Raw genomic sequence first — 17,819 nt, forward strand, 5'->3', positions numbered from 1 at the left:
TACTTCTGAGTATGTACCCAAGTGCTGAAGGACTGACTTGGGTAAATCCTTGTGGAGGTATATAACAATTAATAAGAACATGCATATTGAGGGTACTTGCGTACTTACTGATATGGTATGGTGTAGGTACCGAAGTTTCTCCTAGAGCAAAAGCATACATGTATGTATCTTAATACTCCCCACCCAAGTAAGTAACTTGTGGTGGTGGTGCTCGTGCTGGTGGAGATGTCGATATAAAATTTGGTCCCTCAGTTTTCGCTAAAAGTCCAATAACCAAGAACTCAAGTCCCCGTCCGCATGCCGGCTTAGGCTTGATCTTGATCTTGGTCTTGATATCGGGATTTGATTCGATTCCACAATTGCAAGGTAGGTAAGAAGTAAGCACCTAAGGTTGGTGACATTGAAGCTTCGCTCCAGCACCACCACCATCTTTTCAGTTGAATTTTTACCTGTTACCATTCACTGTTCAGCTTCAACATCATCATTATGGGTATTATTATCAGTATCAGTATCAGTATCAGTATAATACTTCCTTCCTCTATGTGCCTACAGCTTATTGATCTAATTGGCTAGTAGCGTGGAGTGAAGGGTTTTTGTTACACTCCACTCCACAATCACCCTCTCTCTCACGCTTATGCATTCGTTCACTATCCTTCCATCCTCTCCATCTTGAACCACATAGCTCTCTCCCTTTTTTTTTTTTTTTTTTTGTCTTTCTCAAGCAATGAGCACTCACACCCTTTCTAGATCACCTGTCAATGTGATCGTTTCATATTGGTAGAGGCCTCTTAAAAAAGGATACCTTCGCGAAACCTCGCCCCTAGTCTCTATCAATGCACTGAAAACCGAAGCCAACTCAAATTCCCCGTCGAATTCCCTCCAGGCTCACCACGCCTTACCGTCGAAATCCAATCACCATGGCTTCCAGCGACGCGACTTCCGCGCCATTGGCGGAATACTTCTGGATCGCTGGAATGGATACCAACTCCTATTGGACTTCCCAACCCCCAAAGACCATACAAACAACGCAACCCCCAGTTCGAGGGAGCCTTATCGCTGAAGACTTGTCCGAAGCTGGAGAGCCGGAGGATCAAGTATATCCTGCCCGGGATGATTCGTTGGGGTTTCGCCCCCAGGTGGACAAGAGAAGCTCTGATAAGATCGACAATGTTTCTTCAGGGGCGCAAGCAGGTGGTCTTTTGGACAGTAACAGAACATCTACTATCGCAGAAGCTGCCGTCAGCGATAGCCTAGGTTCAAGAATGTCGACACTTTCTACAAATTCCGCCAGTCCAAGCTTCGCAGATACAAAACGATCAAGCCAGAGCAGCAATGCAACTATCATTGCTAATAATTCAAACGGGCAAGCCCGACAGACCAACAGTAGCCATGGCGATACTTTCGGCCATCTTCCCCATTTAGGAATCGGTGACTTCGATTTCGATACTGCCCTGCGGAAATTCGCGACCGAACGAGAGAACTTTCTGGAGGACCTCTCCTTTTCAGCCGGGGAAGTCCAACATCAACCTAAGAAGCCGCCTCCGGTAAATCCACGGATTCAAAAGGTCATGGATGGGAACAACGGTTCTTCTGGTCTAACGAAAAGCGGCTCCTTACGGCGGCGTATATCCTTGCGTGACCTCAATTCTATGCGAAGGGCGCCGTCGGTGATAAATCGAGCGGGTGAGTCGAATTTTAGATCTCGAAATGGGTTGGAATACGTCTTAATATAAATACCTGATCCAAATTAGCATCTATAAGGACTTCGAAGCGATTGTCGAACTACAATTCTGTGATTCAAGTTCCGGAGCCCCTTGCCATGGACCCTAAAATGCACCCACTCAAACGGAAGTTCGAACCAGTCCTCCTCGATAGATACCCTCCGAGGTCAAGCGAGTCGACAGAACAACGAATTTCATTCCCTGATTTTGTTCCAATGCAAGTTTCAAGATCCTAAATTATACACACGAGTTTGGTGGCCAGATCTAACGCAGGTATTCAGGTTTGCCTTTCCAAATGATATCAACATAGTATCGGCCGATGAGCGACCTCGGTCTACATGGCACGGTTTTGTAATTATAGCCCTCCTCTCCAATTCTCTCTTCCGGGCACCAATTAATCAAGAATCATTTAGTGTATGACCGGTGGTGATAATTCAAGACTTTACGGAATTTGCGTTTTAATATGGATACCCTTGAACCAAAAGGCAGCGGAAGACGTTGAGCGCCAATGCGAAGACTGGCGACGGGATAACATGAGTCCCGAAGAGAGAGAACTGGCTAGCAGTCTAGGGGAAAGGTTCGTCGGTCGCTAGCCAGAATATCCAAGGCTTGCTTGCATAGCTAACGTTGGAGATGATTTTCAGGCTTGCAAGTGAAAGGGCAAAACTATCTAGGCTTTTAGCCCAGCTGCCATCGGTGGTTTCCGACCCAAAGGCTAGAGAAGCACTGGATGACGAGATTAATGCGACGGAAGAAAAGATCGGATTGATGGCGGACCTCCTTCGCCCCGTTCGACATGGCGCCGCTTCCAAGATTGAGGGACTAACTGATGGGGAAAGTGGGCTTTGGATACCTCGGGCATATGGCGTGCTTGGGAAAGACCCGGCATTGACATCTTTCTACAAGGAGTGGCTCAAAGCTGTCATCGTACCTATGGTTGATGGCTGGGTTACCCAAGTACCTCCGCCTTCATCAAAGGTTGGGATGTGGCAGCCGCTTGAGAGGTACTTTCCGGTCCCCATTCTTCATTGGAATTTGACTAATCCTAAGCCCAGATATGTTGTCAACCTGTGTGATGAGGCGATGATGCCGGTCACTTCCAAAACTCAAGTTGAGCTCGCAATTAGGGAGCTACATCTCTACGCACGGAAGGAGGCGTTAAACGAAGTACCCGGGTCCCGGAACGTCGACCTCTATCCACTATTTAGATCATTAACACTCGAAAACATTATCACACTTTTCGAAGTAGGTCCCTAAAAACAAAGTTATATTTCTAGACATTGCTAATTACCGAAACAGTATTGTCTGGCGGAATCTAGAATCATCTTGCTCTCATCAAGTACAACCATGTTGACGCTGGCGTCCAGTACCTTGCTGCACCTGCTATATCCATTCACATGGGCAGGTATTTACATACCAATTCTGCCTGCAAGACTGCTGTCTGCGATCGAGGTTCGTTTCTAATCCACCCGTCCTTGAGTATCTGAACCGGTCCTAAATGGAAGAAAATGGTACAGGCACCTTGCCCCTACATCGTTGGTGTAGAAAAGCGCTATGAAAAGCTCGAGTTCCCAGAAGATGGGTGTGTCGTTTGTGATTTAGACGAAAACTCCATTCTCTCCTACGCAGAACCAACGAGGCTCCCCAAACAGCAGCGTAGGAAACTTATGGCTCTGCTACAGCTTGCAGCCCCTCACCATAACCGCTTCGGAGTTGAAGTCGCCCCCCCTGTTTACGCAGCGGAAACATTCCCATATAACTCGTTCGCTGCTGAGAATGCTAGCATATTCTCCTCAAACCCTTCCCCATCTATGCTTGCCAAGCTAGTTTCCTTGCCCTCAAACTCCTTTGGCGACGTAGCTGCATCACCGGGGAGTTATCGACGCCCAGTTTTCAATGTCTTTCTCCAAGCCCGAACACTGGGTCGCCCACAGGAACTCCGCCCAACTACCAGCGGGACCACCAAGGGCGGAAACCCACCTTCTCCAAATTCTCCGAGGTCGGGCTTGGGGTCGTCATCTTCTCGTGCTGAGTCTGGAAACACTTTGACTGCTACTCTCCGGGGAAAGCGGTCTGGTAATTTTGAAACACTAGCGCAACGGAGAAGTTCTTCTTTCGGGGTAGATAGGCAGGTACCAAACCTACGCCGTCCGAGTGTGCCATTTACAAACCATTCCCCATCACCGTCAACATCGTCGTTAGTCGAAACTGGATCTACATATAATCAATATCCGCCTTCGGTTTATACTCCATCAACTCTCGCAGCATCAACTATCATACCTCAGATGCTCGTGCAACCCGTTCGTGATACAGCTACCACGAAGTGGGTGGAAGGGCACTGCTTGCATTGGCAACCAGTGGATTTCGAGTCTTCTTGTTCGATGTGCGAGGAAAAGTCAGACGAGGGCTTGTATCACTGCACAGGTTAGTTTTCAAATCTGGCATCCAATAAACATTCTCGCTAACTAACTATCCTAGCCTGTAACGTTATTGCTCACAACAGATGTTCCGGCTCGCTGTTCCTTCCTTGCCCGGCTGCCTTCCATCCCGAACAAGTACGAGCGGCCTTCCTCCGTTGTTTCGCTAGCTTGCTCTATACGTACCGTAGATTCATGCAGCCATCTTCCGGAGATCCGAAGAAGGGAGGCAAAATCTATAAGTTTAACATTGATGGCTTTATTCGGAGCTTGCCCGGGGATGCGGGTGAATACGTAACTTTTTTGAACGAAACGCAGGCTTTCAACGAATTTATCGAAGAAAGAGAAAGTTTACGTGCAGACGACCCAAAGATAATGCTCTTCGAACAGGTTATCATGTCGAAAAAGAACCGCGGCCGGACTAATTTCTTTGGCAAGACAAGTATGGCACCTTTCCCCATTATTTGAAATGTATGGATACTGACACGGAGAGTAGAGGATATATCCTATCTTAGCGATTCATCCGAACATCTCTGGAGGACCTGCAGTGTAGCTGTCCCGATTTCCTCAAGAGTTACTGGGGAAGCCAAAGCCCTGCCGAATCGTACTCCCGCAAAACTTGACCCGAATCTTATGAAAGAGCCTCGTATCCAACATGGTGCCCCAAGAGTAAAACCGGGGAAACCCACCAGAAAGCCTATACCATCCGGTCCAAGAATGGCAGAGACCCACTTAGCTGACATCCGATGAACGATTCGCGCACTTTTCTTCCGTTGCATTCCCTTGTCTAGGGCGCCTAGCCCCCCGGACTGGGTTGGTTTGTATTCCAAGCTTTCGAAGTTCCTGGAGTAAGCTGCGCATGAACACTGTGTACTCGTCGTACTTATTCGTGCTTTCTATTTTCTCTAGCAATCTTCTTTAACATTATAAGTTGCACCCATTTGAAAATATTTGGTTTCTTCTACGTATTTGGTATACCACGGAGAAGATAGGAGTTATGGTGCTGTCGTTTTACCGCTTCTTTGGTTTGGATCTGTTGCGCCAGCCAACCATTATTGTTGCTTTTCTTCCTATTCGACGAGTACGTTAAAGTTGGAACCTACTTGCACCTGCGCTGGCGATATCCTCAACCCATCAGATCTAGATACTTAATCGATTAATATTAAATTTCAAACTTGGGCAACTCTCACATTTTGCTGGGAAATAGGGCCTGAAAAAGAAAGAAAGAGAGAAAGAAAGGGCACAGTCTGACTGTGAATGCCCGCAACCACCTGTTTGGTGACGTCTAAATCGCCATAAGCCATAGCATAAGCCAAAGTTATCGTGTTTGCAAATTTGTATACAGGTCTCTAGAGGGTAGAATCAAAGCAGAGCAAATACCCAATAAATGAAATTAAGAATATAAAGTATCAGTAAATTTAAACCGAGCAGCTGGGTATCCTTGAAGAGGGACAGGGGGCCCCTTCGAAGGGCCACGGAGGAGGGGGAACTTAATTGAGTCCTAGCTGAGATGCATACTAACTAGTCCAAAGGAAAGCGGTAGAACGACTAGGATTGCAACGATTCTTCACTGGAGGTATAGATAGGAATGTATGTACGGAAGGTTTCCTGCACGAACGACAATATGCGAGTCATTTATCACAAGGGGTTGCGCTGACAGGACTTAGAAGAGAGATAGGAATTGTATTGGGTGACGAAATCTAAGCTTCGTTGCGACTTGCACCATAATTATTTCTTTTCTGTTCCTTCTGACGATTTCGAGGGGTTTCCATCCGTGGTCGTGATGGTTTTTGAAGGATCAAATTTCCCGCTGTCGGTGCTCTGGTCGTCTTTCAATGTGGCATCTTTGTCCAAAGCCTCCGTATCTTTCTCTTCATCGTAGTCAAACATCTCTGTGTCGTTAGAGTCGGTAAGACCTTCGGAGCCATCGCCAAGCATGATTATCCGGCCCCCCTCGCGAGTTGTGTTGATTGTGATGCCGTATGTTTTGATCGACCCGTCCTCCTCTTCTTCGAAATTGGCATAATAGCTCTGAGGACGGAATCCATGGGTTTTAGGTTGAGCTATATGCCATTGCCGAGGAATAGTTAGCAGGCTGCGTTGGTCAAGAAATAACACCACGAATGCAGTGCTCCACAGAGAGGGACTTGCCATACTCTGGCGGCGCGCAGGGGCCGTCTCCATCGGCTACTCTCTTTGCAACCATATCGTACCATTCCTCCTTCGTTTTACCCCTCAAGAATGCGACTATGACAATTGTCATATTATCACAGCCGACACCACCATTCTCGCTCGAAGGAGCTAGACAGTTGTCCATCATATTCTCGCAAATTTTTTGTAGTTCCTGCTTCTCCACGATTCCTCGTCGCACAAACTCGATAACAGCTTGCGAGGATTGGCAATCCCATATTCCTATCAAATTATATAGGTCAATGACAGTTCACCGCTTCGTCATTTTGGGCGAGCGTGGCTTACCGTCACAAGCGATAACCATAAATTCGTCGTCATCGGTGAAATCGTGAATTACGACGTCAGGAAACGAAGTAACGATTTGTTGCTCCGGTGGGAGGTCGGCACTCTTCTTAAATTCAAAGTCTCCGATAGCTCTGGATAACGCTAGGTTGCCATTAACCCGGCCAAAGTCAACGAAACCTCCTGCGGCCGTTATGCGAGCCTTTTCTCCTATTAAATTATTAATGAACAAACGTTTGTTAGCGATGGTTCCCTCGGTGAATGTGTTCCATATCGGCCGGCCTGGCTTAAGGGATATTGTCCAGGGCGGTCTAGCTAACCTTCGTTCTGAGGCTTATGATCGAAGGAAAGGGGTTTAGCCCTTCCCTTGACACCTAAAACGGTACGAGAATCGCCTGCATTTGCCTAGGTAGGGAACACCGGTGAGCCTATGTCTTCGGAAGGCAGTATAACAATAGGGTTTAGAAACTCACGACGAATATCTTATCGCCAGTAACTATGGCCGTGGAAGCGGTGCAACCCGAGATCTCGTCGGTATATTTCGGATCTACGAATTTTGTTCCACGATGTTAGATGATCAAGTGCTCGGGACGTGTTGGGAATATGGTTCTTGCCTTGTAAGATAGCCCTATCGGATGCAAGGAAACCATCCTTCATTGCCTTTTCGAAGTTGCCAGTCGGGAAGTCGGATTGCTTAGCTATTATTCTATGGACATTCTGGCCACTAAATAAAGCTACACCATCACCACCGTGACCGTCATAAACTCCGAAGAAGCTTACACGACTTTGGGGGGTTGTATTTTCGGTTTTGTCGTCGGGTTGAAGATCAAGGATGGCGGCGTGTGCATCTTCCATACTTATGCGCCATCCTTGCATCGAAGAGAGTCCAAAGTAGAGCCTGTCGTCTTCCCCATGCTCTGATAACTATGCAATAGAGAACTGGTTAGGCAGACTGCAAAGGAGAGTTGAATACGCCGGGAAGGCAGGGATGTAATGGCATTGGGGACCGTACCTTCTCGACGACCGGTTCTGATAAGGTCTGACCCATGGTGGCTATTCGGGTACGAAAGGAGGATACTTTCGGTGGAAGCGGTGGTGTTTGAGGCAAATAGGATCGGAGGCGGGGTAGAACGGCGTAACAAGGACCTTGTATCTAGGTCTGATACTCGGTATCTGTGGATTGTATGCAGTCGAGCCGGGGCTAGTTGGGTTTGAAGGAGCAATCAGGAATCAAGCAAGCAAGCAAGCTATGTCTTCCGTTGGCCGCTTCTTTCTTTAAGGATCTTCTAAAAAATTTTGATTCTTTCTCCCCCTCGAGTTTTCCTGCCTTTTATTCCAAACGCAAAGACGGAGGCTGGTTATTTACTTGTTTTTATTTTTTTATTTTTATTTTTTTGGGAACGAGAGGACCAAGGATAAAAAATGGCGAAGCAAAAAGGGAGAGGGAGGTAGCGAGCTGTGTGCAGAGTCGCCAGAGGTTCTCCTTGTTAGTGATTACCGCTTCCCTATTGGCTATCCCTGGTTCTAGCTACCTGCTGCTGCTGGCTAAGGTACTCAAGAGCTTAAGTAAGGATGTGGGAAGGTTTTGGAAGGGTTTCTGACAGATGTTAATGATGATATTGATAAGCGGGGTTGAATCGGAGGGGAACAAAGCACGTAGGCTGGCAGGCGGTGTCCAAAGTCAGGGACCGGTTTTTCCGGCGATGTTATCTGGTAGTTAGCCGTTGTTCTCACCCTTTTACGAGCTGCCCTTCCCGTCCCCGAATGGGTTTCTGACAGGAGCAACTGGTCGTGTGAGGTGAGGCGAGGTGAGGTCTGAGGTGGGAGGAGCGGGTGGATGGAGAGGTTTGTGGGTTTGGTGGATTTGGTGGCGGGGGTAGTGATAGCGTGCGCCTGCGATTGTTGCCAATGCAGAGTTTTAATTAGGTCGGATTGACACATTATGCTTAGTACCAGCTCAAGTAGAGGTACCGTCGACATCATAATCCATGTGTGTACTTGGTACTTAATATCTTCTGAAGTAGCAAGTACTCTTAAGTATTCAAGCAGGTAAGAATACTTAGGTAAGTAGGTACTTACCTGGCTTCATCGAGGCAGTTGGGGAACAAGCCTGGTGATATCCTACAGCTACACTAATAACCATAAATACAAGTCTAAATAGTACAGTAGAAGTAAGTAAATAAGATGTAACTTTTAATTTGGATTTTAATTCTTAATTTCCTCCCATTCAATCGATCAAATCTAACCCATTCCCTTTTTACCATCATATGCGTATAAAGTATACAATCACCACTCGCAAGTCACTCCCTTCTCATTGCCCTCAACTATTTTAACGACAGCCTGGACCAGGCTGATCAATAAAACCGAAGCCCCGAAACCCACACAACCCCACGCCAAGGCCGTTCTCCAGCTACGGGTCGAGAGCTTGATATAACAAAGTGGCGGGAGGATGTATGCCAACGCACAGGCCGATGTTGCTCCGATAAGCTCGAAAACAGCGCCGAGATCACAGGTAAAAAGAGAAATCAACAATGCTGAAACAATCAAGCCCCTAAAAAATATATATATATAAAAAATACATGTTAAAACCTCATGTCCTTGGGTAGCATGCTTCGTTTCGTTTCATTCTATCTGGAAGTTTGTACTTACGTCGTAAAGATAACATGACGTCCCATTTCGAAGGGTGCTCCTGGATACCAATAACCGAGCATCACCTAAGAAGGCCATTAGTACACCAAGTGGACCTGACTTGGTCTTTGCTGGACCGTGTAACTTACTTCTCTGCATACAAAAGCCTCAAGAGGCAGGGTTGTCAACATGTTCAACCCGAAGCAACTATTCAGAAATAAATTTGTAAGCTCGTGATTTGGTCAAGATGGTAACGAATTCTTCTAAAGCTCACAATCGCGCAATATTGACCATCAAGTTGGAGTTTGGAAAATTGTTAAGGACATTGCCCATGGTCTTATCTCCAAATGTCAAAAATCCAGCGAAGGCCATTCCCATACAGGCAACCATCGAAATGCCGGTCGAGTAATGCGTCACTCGAGCAAAGCGATCAAGGGTAGGCTTTCGTAGAGAACCGTATATTAGAAGAGAATTATGATCTGATCATTCTGAGGATTAGTCTCTAGATCTTAAAAAATGAAAATTTGCGGTGGTGACTTACGGCAGACAAAGGCTACACGTTGAGACAGCATTCAAAAATATATCTCGTTAGTATGAGCATCTTCGTCGAGATCCGAACCAGTTGTTCCAAGGCCCAGTGTTAGAGGTACTTCAGATTCTTACCGAAACTAATGACGCCGATTGCCTGGAATACCCCGGAATTCAGAGTGAGCAGTGGCCCCGAAAGGGTCCCCCTCAGCTCGTTTGCGACGAAGAATCCCTGTATAATAACCGTTACGACTATGACAAGCATGCTCACAAGGGCAAACGCTGAGGCCTTCGCGAGCTGTGGAGGGAAAAGCAACCTTGGTTAGCCATTCTTCGAGAGACTCGAAGGGAATAATGCCTTGGGCCTCACCTTCGCGATGTCTCGGTACAAACACAAAGGATATGATATTCCGACGACACATATTATAATCACAGCTCTTCTATTCGTTAGAAGCCACAGAACAGACATATCCTTCAGACTCGGAAAAAATGCTGTCATAACATGAGGAATAGTATCGCCAATAATTATACAAAACGCGATCATCCCACCGAAGGCGCTATTGAGGAGGTTCAAAAAAATTAGTTTGCGGGTTTGGAGTTGGCAACTTATTCGGACTTACAAGGCCCACTGGGCTAACTGCGGGGGAGCATTAGCAAAGGAAATCGAATGATATTGTAATCGTAGATATATCTTACAGATATGGATATCAGGCCCCATTTTCCAAAGCATGCACTCACTGTGGACTGGAATGAATTTGCCCCGGAGAGTTTGGAGTTTATAACTATTAAATTGATCGTCCAATCGACCTTTGAGGGTTAAACCAAAGGGGGAAAGAGTTAGATATAGAGATAAGTAAGATCACACCCTCGTAAAGTGAATACGTACTAAAAAGGTTAAAACTACTAAAAGAATCACACCCGTTGCAAGTCCTGCTTGCTTGAACGCATACGGTTGACCTGAAATCGACATATATGAGAACAATGGCACCCAAAGCCCGGAGTGACTCAAGTCGTGCATACCGATAATCCCTGCCCCTCTGTTGCATCTTATTAGTATATTCTCATGGTTTACGGCACGGCGTTTGTTCTCCCTGGGCTCACATAATCGAGTTCGCCATGTTCATAAAGGCCATTTTCATTCCACTTCTCGAGGCAGGATCCTCGAAGCCATCGGTATCAAGTCCAGCAAATACTACGGATGGAGCTGCGATATTCGTTAGGAGAGGTGCCGTCCCTCCTTCGACTGCATGCGCAAAATCATCATCATCGGATGAATTTAGAAAGTCTTCGTCGTATGTCCACCGTTCGTCATTATCCCGACTGACAAGGCCAGCGGAGTCCGCTACTTCGTCGTCAACATCAAACCGAACGAATCTCTTCGGCTGAGGCGCAGAAGGCTCCAGCGGCTGCGGCGATGAGGAAGTAGATGGCGGACGATATGTGGCCCCTCCGGCTAGGTCAGTCGACAACCGTAGGCTGCCGGGGGGCGATGGCGAGGAAACAAGGAGATGGTCTTCATTTTGTCGACTGCTTTTCATCTCATTACGGGTGCAGGTTTTAATTGGCACAGCTGTCGCCCCTTATGGTAACGACTTTGTTGTGGCCAAGTTAGCATTTGAAAAGAAAAATGAATGAACCGTAAGGATAATATACGAAAGGGATAGCTCGCTGGATCCTGCTCGGTTGGTGTATAAAATCTCAGCTGGATGTAGCCACTCCCTACCCGCAATTCGCTTCTCACATACCTGATCGAGGAGTGATATTGACGTTGATCGTGAGAGAATCCAAGCAACCAAAAAAAAAAACACGAGATATATTATATGAAGTTTAAATTTCGACGATTTGTGTGAGTAAAGTGTACGTAAGTACTCCTTAAGTAAGTACTTGCATGCAAGCGGGAGCTGGTCTGGTCGAGCGAGCAAGGACTTTTGGCTTTTATTGGCTGCTGAGAACCCCCAAGTCCCTAAGTGCGAGCCCAAGCGCGTCGCTTTGCATCACAACTCGCCTTTGGCTTGCACCGTGACTGCGACGACCAACCACCACCACCTTCCAGGATCCTTCCATCCTTCTTTCCACTGATTCACACTCCACCTTCCACCTCCAGTCACTCATCGTCTCTTTCCCTCCCTCCTTCTGCCGTTCATCTACCAATCTTCGACACTTCTCTACCGTATCACAGCATCCACCGTTGCCAACGTGCTTCTCAAATCTCTTCACAAACGGAGTTCTGCCGGTTCCGACATGGCGAGCATATTTGGGAGTGCGGCGACAACCACCACAGCTGCTTCCGCCCCAGCTAGCAGTACTCAGGGCGACTTGAAGGGGGATTTAGAGCTGGTATCCCCTCCCGATGACGGCATCCAGGAAATCTCTTTCTCGCCGAATGCCGACATGCTGGCGGTCGCGTCGTGGAACAAAAAGGTCCAAATCTACGAAATACAACAGAACGGGAGTTCGACTGGGAAGGCAATGTATGAACACGAAGGACCCGTCCTATCGGTTTGTTGGTCCAAGGTAAGTTTCAGTCTTCGAGCGTATATTTTGCTTTTGTTCACCAGGTGGTTGCTAACTCTCTCTGGATTGCAAAAATATAGGACGGATCCAAGATATTCTCTGGTGGTGCCGACAAAGCCGGTCGAATGTTCGATGCATCGACGGGCCAGAGCACCCAGGTTGCTGCTCACGATGCCCCCGTCAGATGCGTCAAGGTCGTCGATATACCCGGTACTGCTGGTCCAATACTCGTGACCGGATCCTGGGACAAAACCATCAAGTATTGGGATTTGCGTTCACAGAATCCCGTTGTAACAGTGAATCTCCAAGACCGCTGCTATACATTGGACACCGCGCTCAATCTCATGGTTGTCGGAACTGCGGATCGCTACATCGATATCTTCAACCTTTCGAACCCGGGAACCATATACAAGACTCTGCAGAGTCCTCTGAAATGGCAAACAAGAGTCGTGTCCTGCTTCCCCAATTCTAGCGGTTTTGCCATCGGAAGTATTGAGGGTAGATGTGCGATCCAGTATGTCGAGGAGAAGGACAACAGTTTGAACTTCTCGTTCAAATGCCATCGCGAAAACCCACCAAACCAACGGGACATAACAAATGTCTACTCTGTCAATGCAATTTCATTCCATCCGACGCACGGTACCTTTTCTACTGCAGGCTCCGATGGAACATTTCATTTCTGGGACAAGGATGCGAAGCATCGGCTTAAAGGGTAGGCCCGCTCTCCATCCGAGAGATGAGTCTGGTAATTTTAGAACTAACTCTTTTTCTCTCTAGGTATCCCGCCGTCGGAGGTACCATATCTTCAACTGCATTCAATCACAATGGCAGAATATTTGCCTACGCCGTTAGCTATGATTGGTCAAAGGGTTATCAGGGCAATACACAGGGCTATCCGAATAAAGTCATGCTTCATCCAGTGAAGGACGAAGAAGCCAAACCGCGACCGCCGCAAGGAGGCAAGAAGAGATGATTGGTATCAAGGAAATCACCATCTACCGACGATCGGATGCGCACCCGGCTATTCTTTGGAAATAAGAAGTTGGCGAAGCTGCTGGTACCTGCTCTATCGTGCTTTTTTTTATACACCCTCCTTCTTCCTCGGAAACCGTACGTCGTGACCTCCACACCACGAATCCATTAGTTCCAGGGATTTTATATTAGAACCAACCAGTTTTCCTAAACATCCGTCCTTCGATTCGGGAATCTGTCTTGTCTTTCCAGCATTTTTGTAGGCTGCGGTTTTTTCTCTCTGATACTCTCCTCGCTCCATGTATTTCTAGTCGACGAATGAATGAATGAAATTTAATTAGGTATCGAACCTCATCTGTTCGCAGACGCACCCAACTGGGGTCACAGTACCCCGGTTTGTTAAACGAGAATACGCAAGCTAAGCTGCATTAGCTGCATCATTCAACAAATGTGTTCAAATCCGAGCTACTCCTGGAACCCACGGAGGTCTCGAGTCCGCCGCGCCCCGTTTTCGTTATTTATGGCTGGAACCACGGAACCCAGGAGTTTTTCTTTTATTTTTTAACCCTCGCTACGAATTATCCAACATCCGGACAGTCGAGTCTCGCTCCCAGCTTGCTAAAAAGGCGATCTGTTTGTTCATTGCTTTCGTCGACCGAGGTCTCGTGTGTTCTGCAGTGTGTTGGAGTAAGCCTAAGGGGGACCGTCAGAGCGAATACGTACACCTTATCTAGCCTCCCCTTCATCTCTTAACCTCCCGCGCCGTCGCCCAAACGTACCTCATCTAAGTACTCAACACCGCCAGCAATGCCTCGACAATCTTCCTACCGGAGGTCCATCCTCAAAGCTACCAGTCTATTGTTGCTCCTCGTGCCGGTTTCCGTCTCTGCGCAAAAGGCCGCGAAGGACTATTTCGTGAAGTCTCTCCCGGGTGAGCCTGAGGATGCTATGATTAGAATGCATGCTGGGTATGTTTCCGCCGGATCTTGATAAATAAATAAATAGATGTTCAATCGATGGGCCCTGACTAAACTTCCGGATCGTAGGCACATAGAGGTTGATCAGGCTACTAATGGTAATCTTTTCTTCTGGCATGTTACGAACCGGCACATCGAGGCGAGACAGCGGACTGTCATCTGGCTCAATGGTGGACCTGGCTGCTCTTCAATGGATGGCGCACTTATGGAAGTCGGTCCTTACAGGGTGAAAGACGGTAAACTTTCTTATAATGAAGGCAGTTGGCACGAATTCGCGAATCTCCTTTTCGTCGATAATCCCGTCGGGACAGGGTTTAGTTACGTCAATGGCAACGGCTTTCTGCATGAACTCCCGGAGATGGCAAATCATTTTATTATATTTCTAGAGAAGTTTTTTGAAATCTTCCCCCATTACGAGAAAGACGAGGTATAAAAACCCTTCGAGTATAGATCTGGAAACCGTTTTTAATATCGTTTTTGATCTAGATTTGGTTCGGCGGCGAGTCATATGCCGGCCAGTATATACCTTACATCGCAAATGCTATAGTTGAGAGAAACAGAGCTAGCCCCCAAAAATGGAACCTTGCTGGTTTGCTCATTGGAAATGGCTGGATCGATCCCAAGTCACAATATCCGGCATATCTAGAATATGCATATTCCGCCGGTCTTGTCAAGCGTGGATCAGATGTTGCAACAAGACTGGAAGCACAACAAGCAACATGTTTAGCACACCTCCAACAATTCGGAAACCAGATCGAAGACACCTCGTGCGAGGAAATTCTCCAACTAATTCTCAGATTAAGCATTGAGGACGAGGACGATGGAAGAAAGCAGTGCTACAACATGTACGATGTTAGACTGAGGGAAAACTATCCATCATGCGGCATGGCATGGCCACCAGATCTAAAATGGGTAACCCCATACCTTCGTCAACCGGACGTCGTTAAGGCGCTGCATGTCAATTCGGACAAAATGTCCGGATGGGAGGAATGCTCTGGCGCTGTTAGTGGATCGTTCAGAGCGCGCAACTCCAAATCTTCCGTTGAACTACTACCGGATCTTCTTAAGGAGATGAAGATTATGCTGTTTAGCGGAGACCAAGATTTAATCTGCAATCACATTGGAACAGAAAATCTTATCAAAAATATGACATGGAACGGAGCTACCGGTTTCGAAACCAGCCCGGGTGTTTGGGCGCCACGGTCCGAGTGGGTCTACGAAGGGAACCCGGCCGGCTACTATCAGACAGCCCGAAATTTGACCTACGTTCTTGTTTACAACTCATCTCACATGGTCCCCTTCGATGTTCCCATGCAATCACTCGACATGCTCGACCGTTTCATCGGTATCAGCAAGGATGGCCTCGGCCACATCCCCATGAAGCCCAGCGGAAAGCAGAGCAGCAGTGCCGGCTCGGGCTCTATCCCCGCGAACGCCACTCTGTCCGAAGAAGAAGAAAAGGCCGAGCAAGAGAAGCTTGAGAAGGAACGGTGGAAAGCATATTATCGATCGGGCGAGATAGTCCTCGTTATTGTTATTGTTGCAGCTGGAGTTTGGGGGTATTGGGTATGGAGGCAAAGGAGGGCGATGGCCGATGGTCACTCCAATGGCATTGCTTATACGGGCCTCGGCCAAGGGAAGCGTTCTCGGAGGACCACCGATATCGAAGATGGTGATTTTGAAGAAAGCGAATTAGACGATCTCCACGTTGCCTCCCCTGTTTTCGACAGAGAGGCTACCGGAGAAGGGCGATACAGCATTGGTGGTGACTCGGACGATAGCGACGGCGAGACACGCAAACGATATGAGAAATGACCATGAGTATTTTTAGGACTGCATGGTGGTGACTGGCCTTTGGCGTGTTAGTTCTTCCTTTCGTCGTTCCATTCGGAACTACATTAGTCTCATACTGCTCCTTTTATTTTACCTTTCCGGCGTTTGGGTAGATTATGGGTTCTCATGGTTGTGGATTTCACCTAACGGAGGCACCGAAACCTCATCGAAGAGTCCGACTACCGGAGTAATACCAACGGACTTGCTCTTTTTATTTCCGGTTCTCAATCTTCGATAGCTAGTTCCAATTACCATTGCCATTTTCAAAAAAAAAAATTTCTTTCTTTATGCATTTAGGTAAGAATCAATGTATATACAAAAATTTTCAAGTGTACTGTATGCAAACCATGACTTTCAGATTCTACACCTTTGCTCTATATACCTACTTAGGTACCGAAGCATGTATATTCAGGACGATCGGATTGTCCACTACTACCTAGCAGAGCTCACCACTTCATCGGACCCTAGTATCGAGGCTCAAACGATCCCCAGGTTCCAGCTCAATCACTCCTTTGAGTTCAGCCCTTATCGTCTTTAGCTCTTCGACCCCCTTATTCATAGTCTCCTGCTCGTTAGCGCTCAAGACTTTTATCGATGCTTGTAGTAAGAACGAGTCTGCGGGATCTAGTTGACGAAGAGAGCTCGTAGGAAATGGTGAAAACGACTGCGATGGCAGCAGTAATCTTGTTACGGTGATGTAGATATTATGATAAACAAAGTAATCCCCAGAGAGGATGTACTCGGATACGGGCCTATACATGTAATCAGTCACCGATCCCGAGAGTTAGCTATTCAAATACATGCACACCCCTCCCTGAACAATCCGGTGGAATATTGAATATACATACGTATAACCCAGGCTATCGACGAATGACAGTGCGTCCCCTTCATGAACTACCGCATTGTGGACCATGCGCGACGTCACCGGTCGTTTGCCATTTACTTCCGGGAGGTCCGAGAAACGTATCGTCCACTTTTGTTTCCGAATATCGTACGGAGCCTTTCCAACCTCTGCGGATGTTGCATTTTGCTCTACCGTCGCCGTCGCATTCGTCGAGTCTATTTCCATAACGTCGCTATTAGGTTGGCTGGGCGGCGCGGAGCTTCCCGACTGCTCCGCGACAGGATCGCTATTCTGGCATTCGCTCTTGAGGATATCAGCCACGAGTTGAAGATAATAAAAGTCGCCAGCAGCTGCCGTGTTTGCAGGGCCGGTGCTGCTATTCCCGCCGGTTGCGCCTCCGATGGTCTGTCGGTTTCGTTTGGGTTTGTAGATGAGATGATGCTCAAGCAATGGGACGCCAGGCATACCCGTCACCGTCTTTAAGGCGCGTTTGACGTGGGCAACCCTCGAGTTCGGGACGTGGGCGAAGAGGGAGAGTTCGTGCATCGCGGCGTCTAGTTTAAGGTTCCAGCATGGGCCGGGGACCTATTGGTGCCGTATCGCTCAGCTATCGGTGGGGTTGCGAATCCATGGAATGTTCGGAAGGTGATGGTGAGCCCAGTGGATAATATAGATTGGGCTGGGAGCAAGGATGTAGCGAGATCCGACAGATGTTGGACAATATATCGCCTGACTAAGCAACTACTTATTTGAGTAGATCAGAGCCGCCTCTGTATATACACCACGCTTCTACACAATAATACACGATCCATGGAAATACTAAATGAATTTGCTTTTCCTTGAAATACTAGCCATTTCCCATGAAGAAAAAAATAAAAAATAAAAAAAATAAAGGGGTTGTAGATACAACAAA

General features: G+C 47.4%; 5 protein-coding genes and 1 further gene across 5 annotated transcripts; 3 read left to right on the forward strand and 3 right to left on the reverse strand.

The window, feature by feature from the left end:
* Nucleotides 1–917: 917 nt before the first annotated feature.
* DFL_000218 (uncharacterized protein) lies at nucleotides 918–4,888 on the forward strand (the record flags this gene model as incomplete). Its single annotated transcript, XM_067630929.1, has 10 exons — nucleotides 918–1,683; nucleotides 1,752–1,938; nucleotides 2,003–2,072; nucleotides 2,135–2,298; nucleotides 2,366–2,725; nucleotides 2,777–2,966; nucleotides 3,021–3,173; nucleotides 3,239–4,145; nucleotides 4,200–4,580; nucleotides 4,635–4,888. 10 exons carry the CDS (start codon nucleotides 918–920, stop codon nucleotides 4,886–4,888), a joined length of 3,432 nt encoding a protein of 1,143 aa, XP_067494746.1.
* A 978-nt stretch (nucleotides 4,889–5,866) lies between these two features.
* Nucleotides 5,867–7,658, reverse strand: DFL_000219 (uncharacterized protein; the record flags this gene model as incomplete). Its single annotated transcript, XM_067630940.1, has 7 exons — nucleotides 5,867–6,201; nucleotides 6,290–6,550; nucleotides 6,614–6,820; nucleotides 6,931–7,015; nucleotides 7,084–7,157; nucleotides 7,225–7,534; nucleotides 7,623–7,658. The coding sequence occupies 7 exons, from the start codon at nucleotides 7,656–7,658 to the stop codon at nucleotides 5,867–5,869; spliced, it is 1,308 nt and encodes a 435-aa protein (XP_067494747.1).
* A 559-nt stretch (nucleotides 7,659–8,217) lies between these two features.
* Nucleotides 8,218–11,304, reverse strand: DFL_000220.
* Nucleotides 11,305–12,007: 703 nt separating this feature from the next.
* On the forward strand, nucleotides 12,008–13,253 carry DFL_000221 (uncharacterized protein; the record flags this gene model as incomplete). The annotated part of the gene is made up of 3 exons (XM_067630962.1): nucleotides 12,008–12,280; nucleotides 12,361–12,992; nucleotides 13,058–13,253. The coding sequence occupies 3 exons, from the start codon at nucleotides 12,008–12,010 to the stop codon at nucleotides 13,251–13,253; spliced, it is 1,101 nt and encodes a 366-aa protein (XP_067494748.1).
* Nucleotides 13,254–14,059: 806 nt separating this feature from the next.
* DFL_000222 (uncharacterized protein) lies at nucleotides 14,060–16,044 on the forward strand (the record flags this gene model as incomplete). The annotated part of the gene is made up of 3 exons (XM_067630974.1): nucleotides 14,060–14,220; nucleotides 14,299–14,656; nucleotides 14,716–16,044. The coding sequence occupies 3 exons, from the start codon at nucleotides 14,060–14,062 to the stop codon at nucleotides 16,042–16,044; spliced, it is 1,848 nt and encodes a 615-aa protein (XP_067494749.1).
* A 472-nt stretch (nucleotides 16,045–16,516) lies between these two features.
* DFL_000223 (uncharacterized protein) lies at nucleotides 16,517–17,452 on the reverse strand (the record flags this gene model as incomplete). The annotated part of the gene is made up of 2 exons (XM_067630985.1): nucleotides 16,517–16,814; nucleotides 16,911–17,452. 2 exons carry the CDS (start codon nucleotides 17,450–17,452, stop codon nucleotides 16,517–16,519), a joined length of 840 nt encoding a protein of 279 aa, XP_067494750.1.
* Nucleotides 17,453–17,819: the final 367 nt, after the last annotated feature.

The sequence above is a fragment of the Arthrobotrys flagrans genome (assembly GCF_004000055.1).
Source record: "Arthrobotrys flagrans strain CBS H-5679 chromosome Unknown unitig_15, whole genome shotgun sequence".
NCBI lineage: Eukaryota > Fungi > Ascomycota > Orbiliomycetes > Orbiliales > Orbiliaceae > Arthrobotrys > Arthrobotrys flagrans.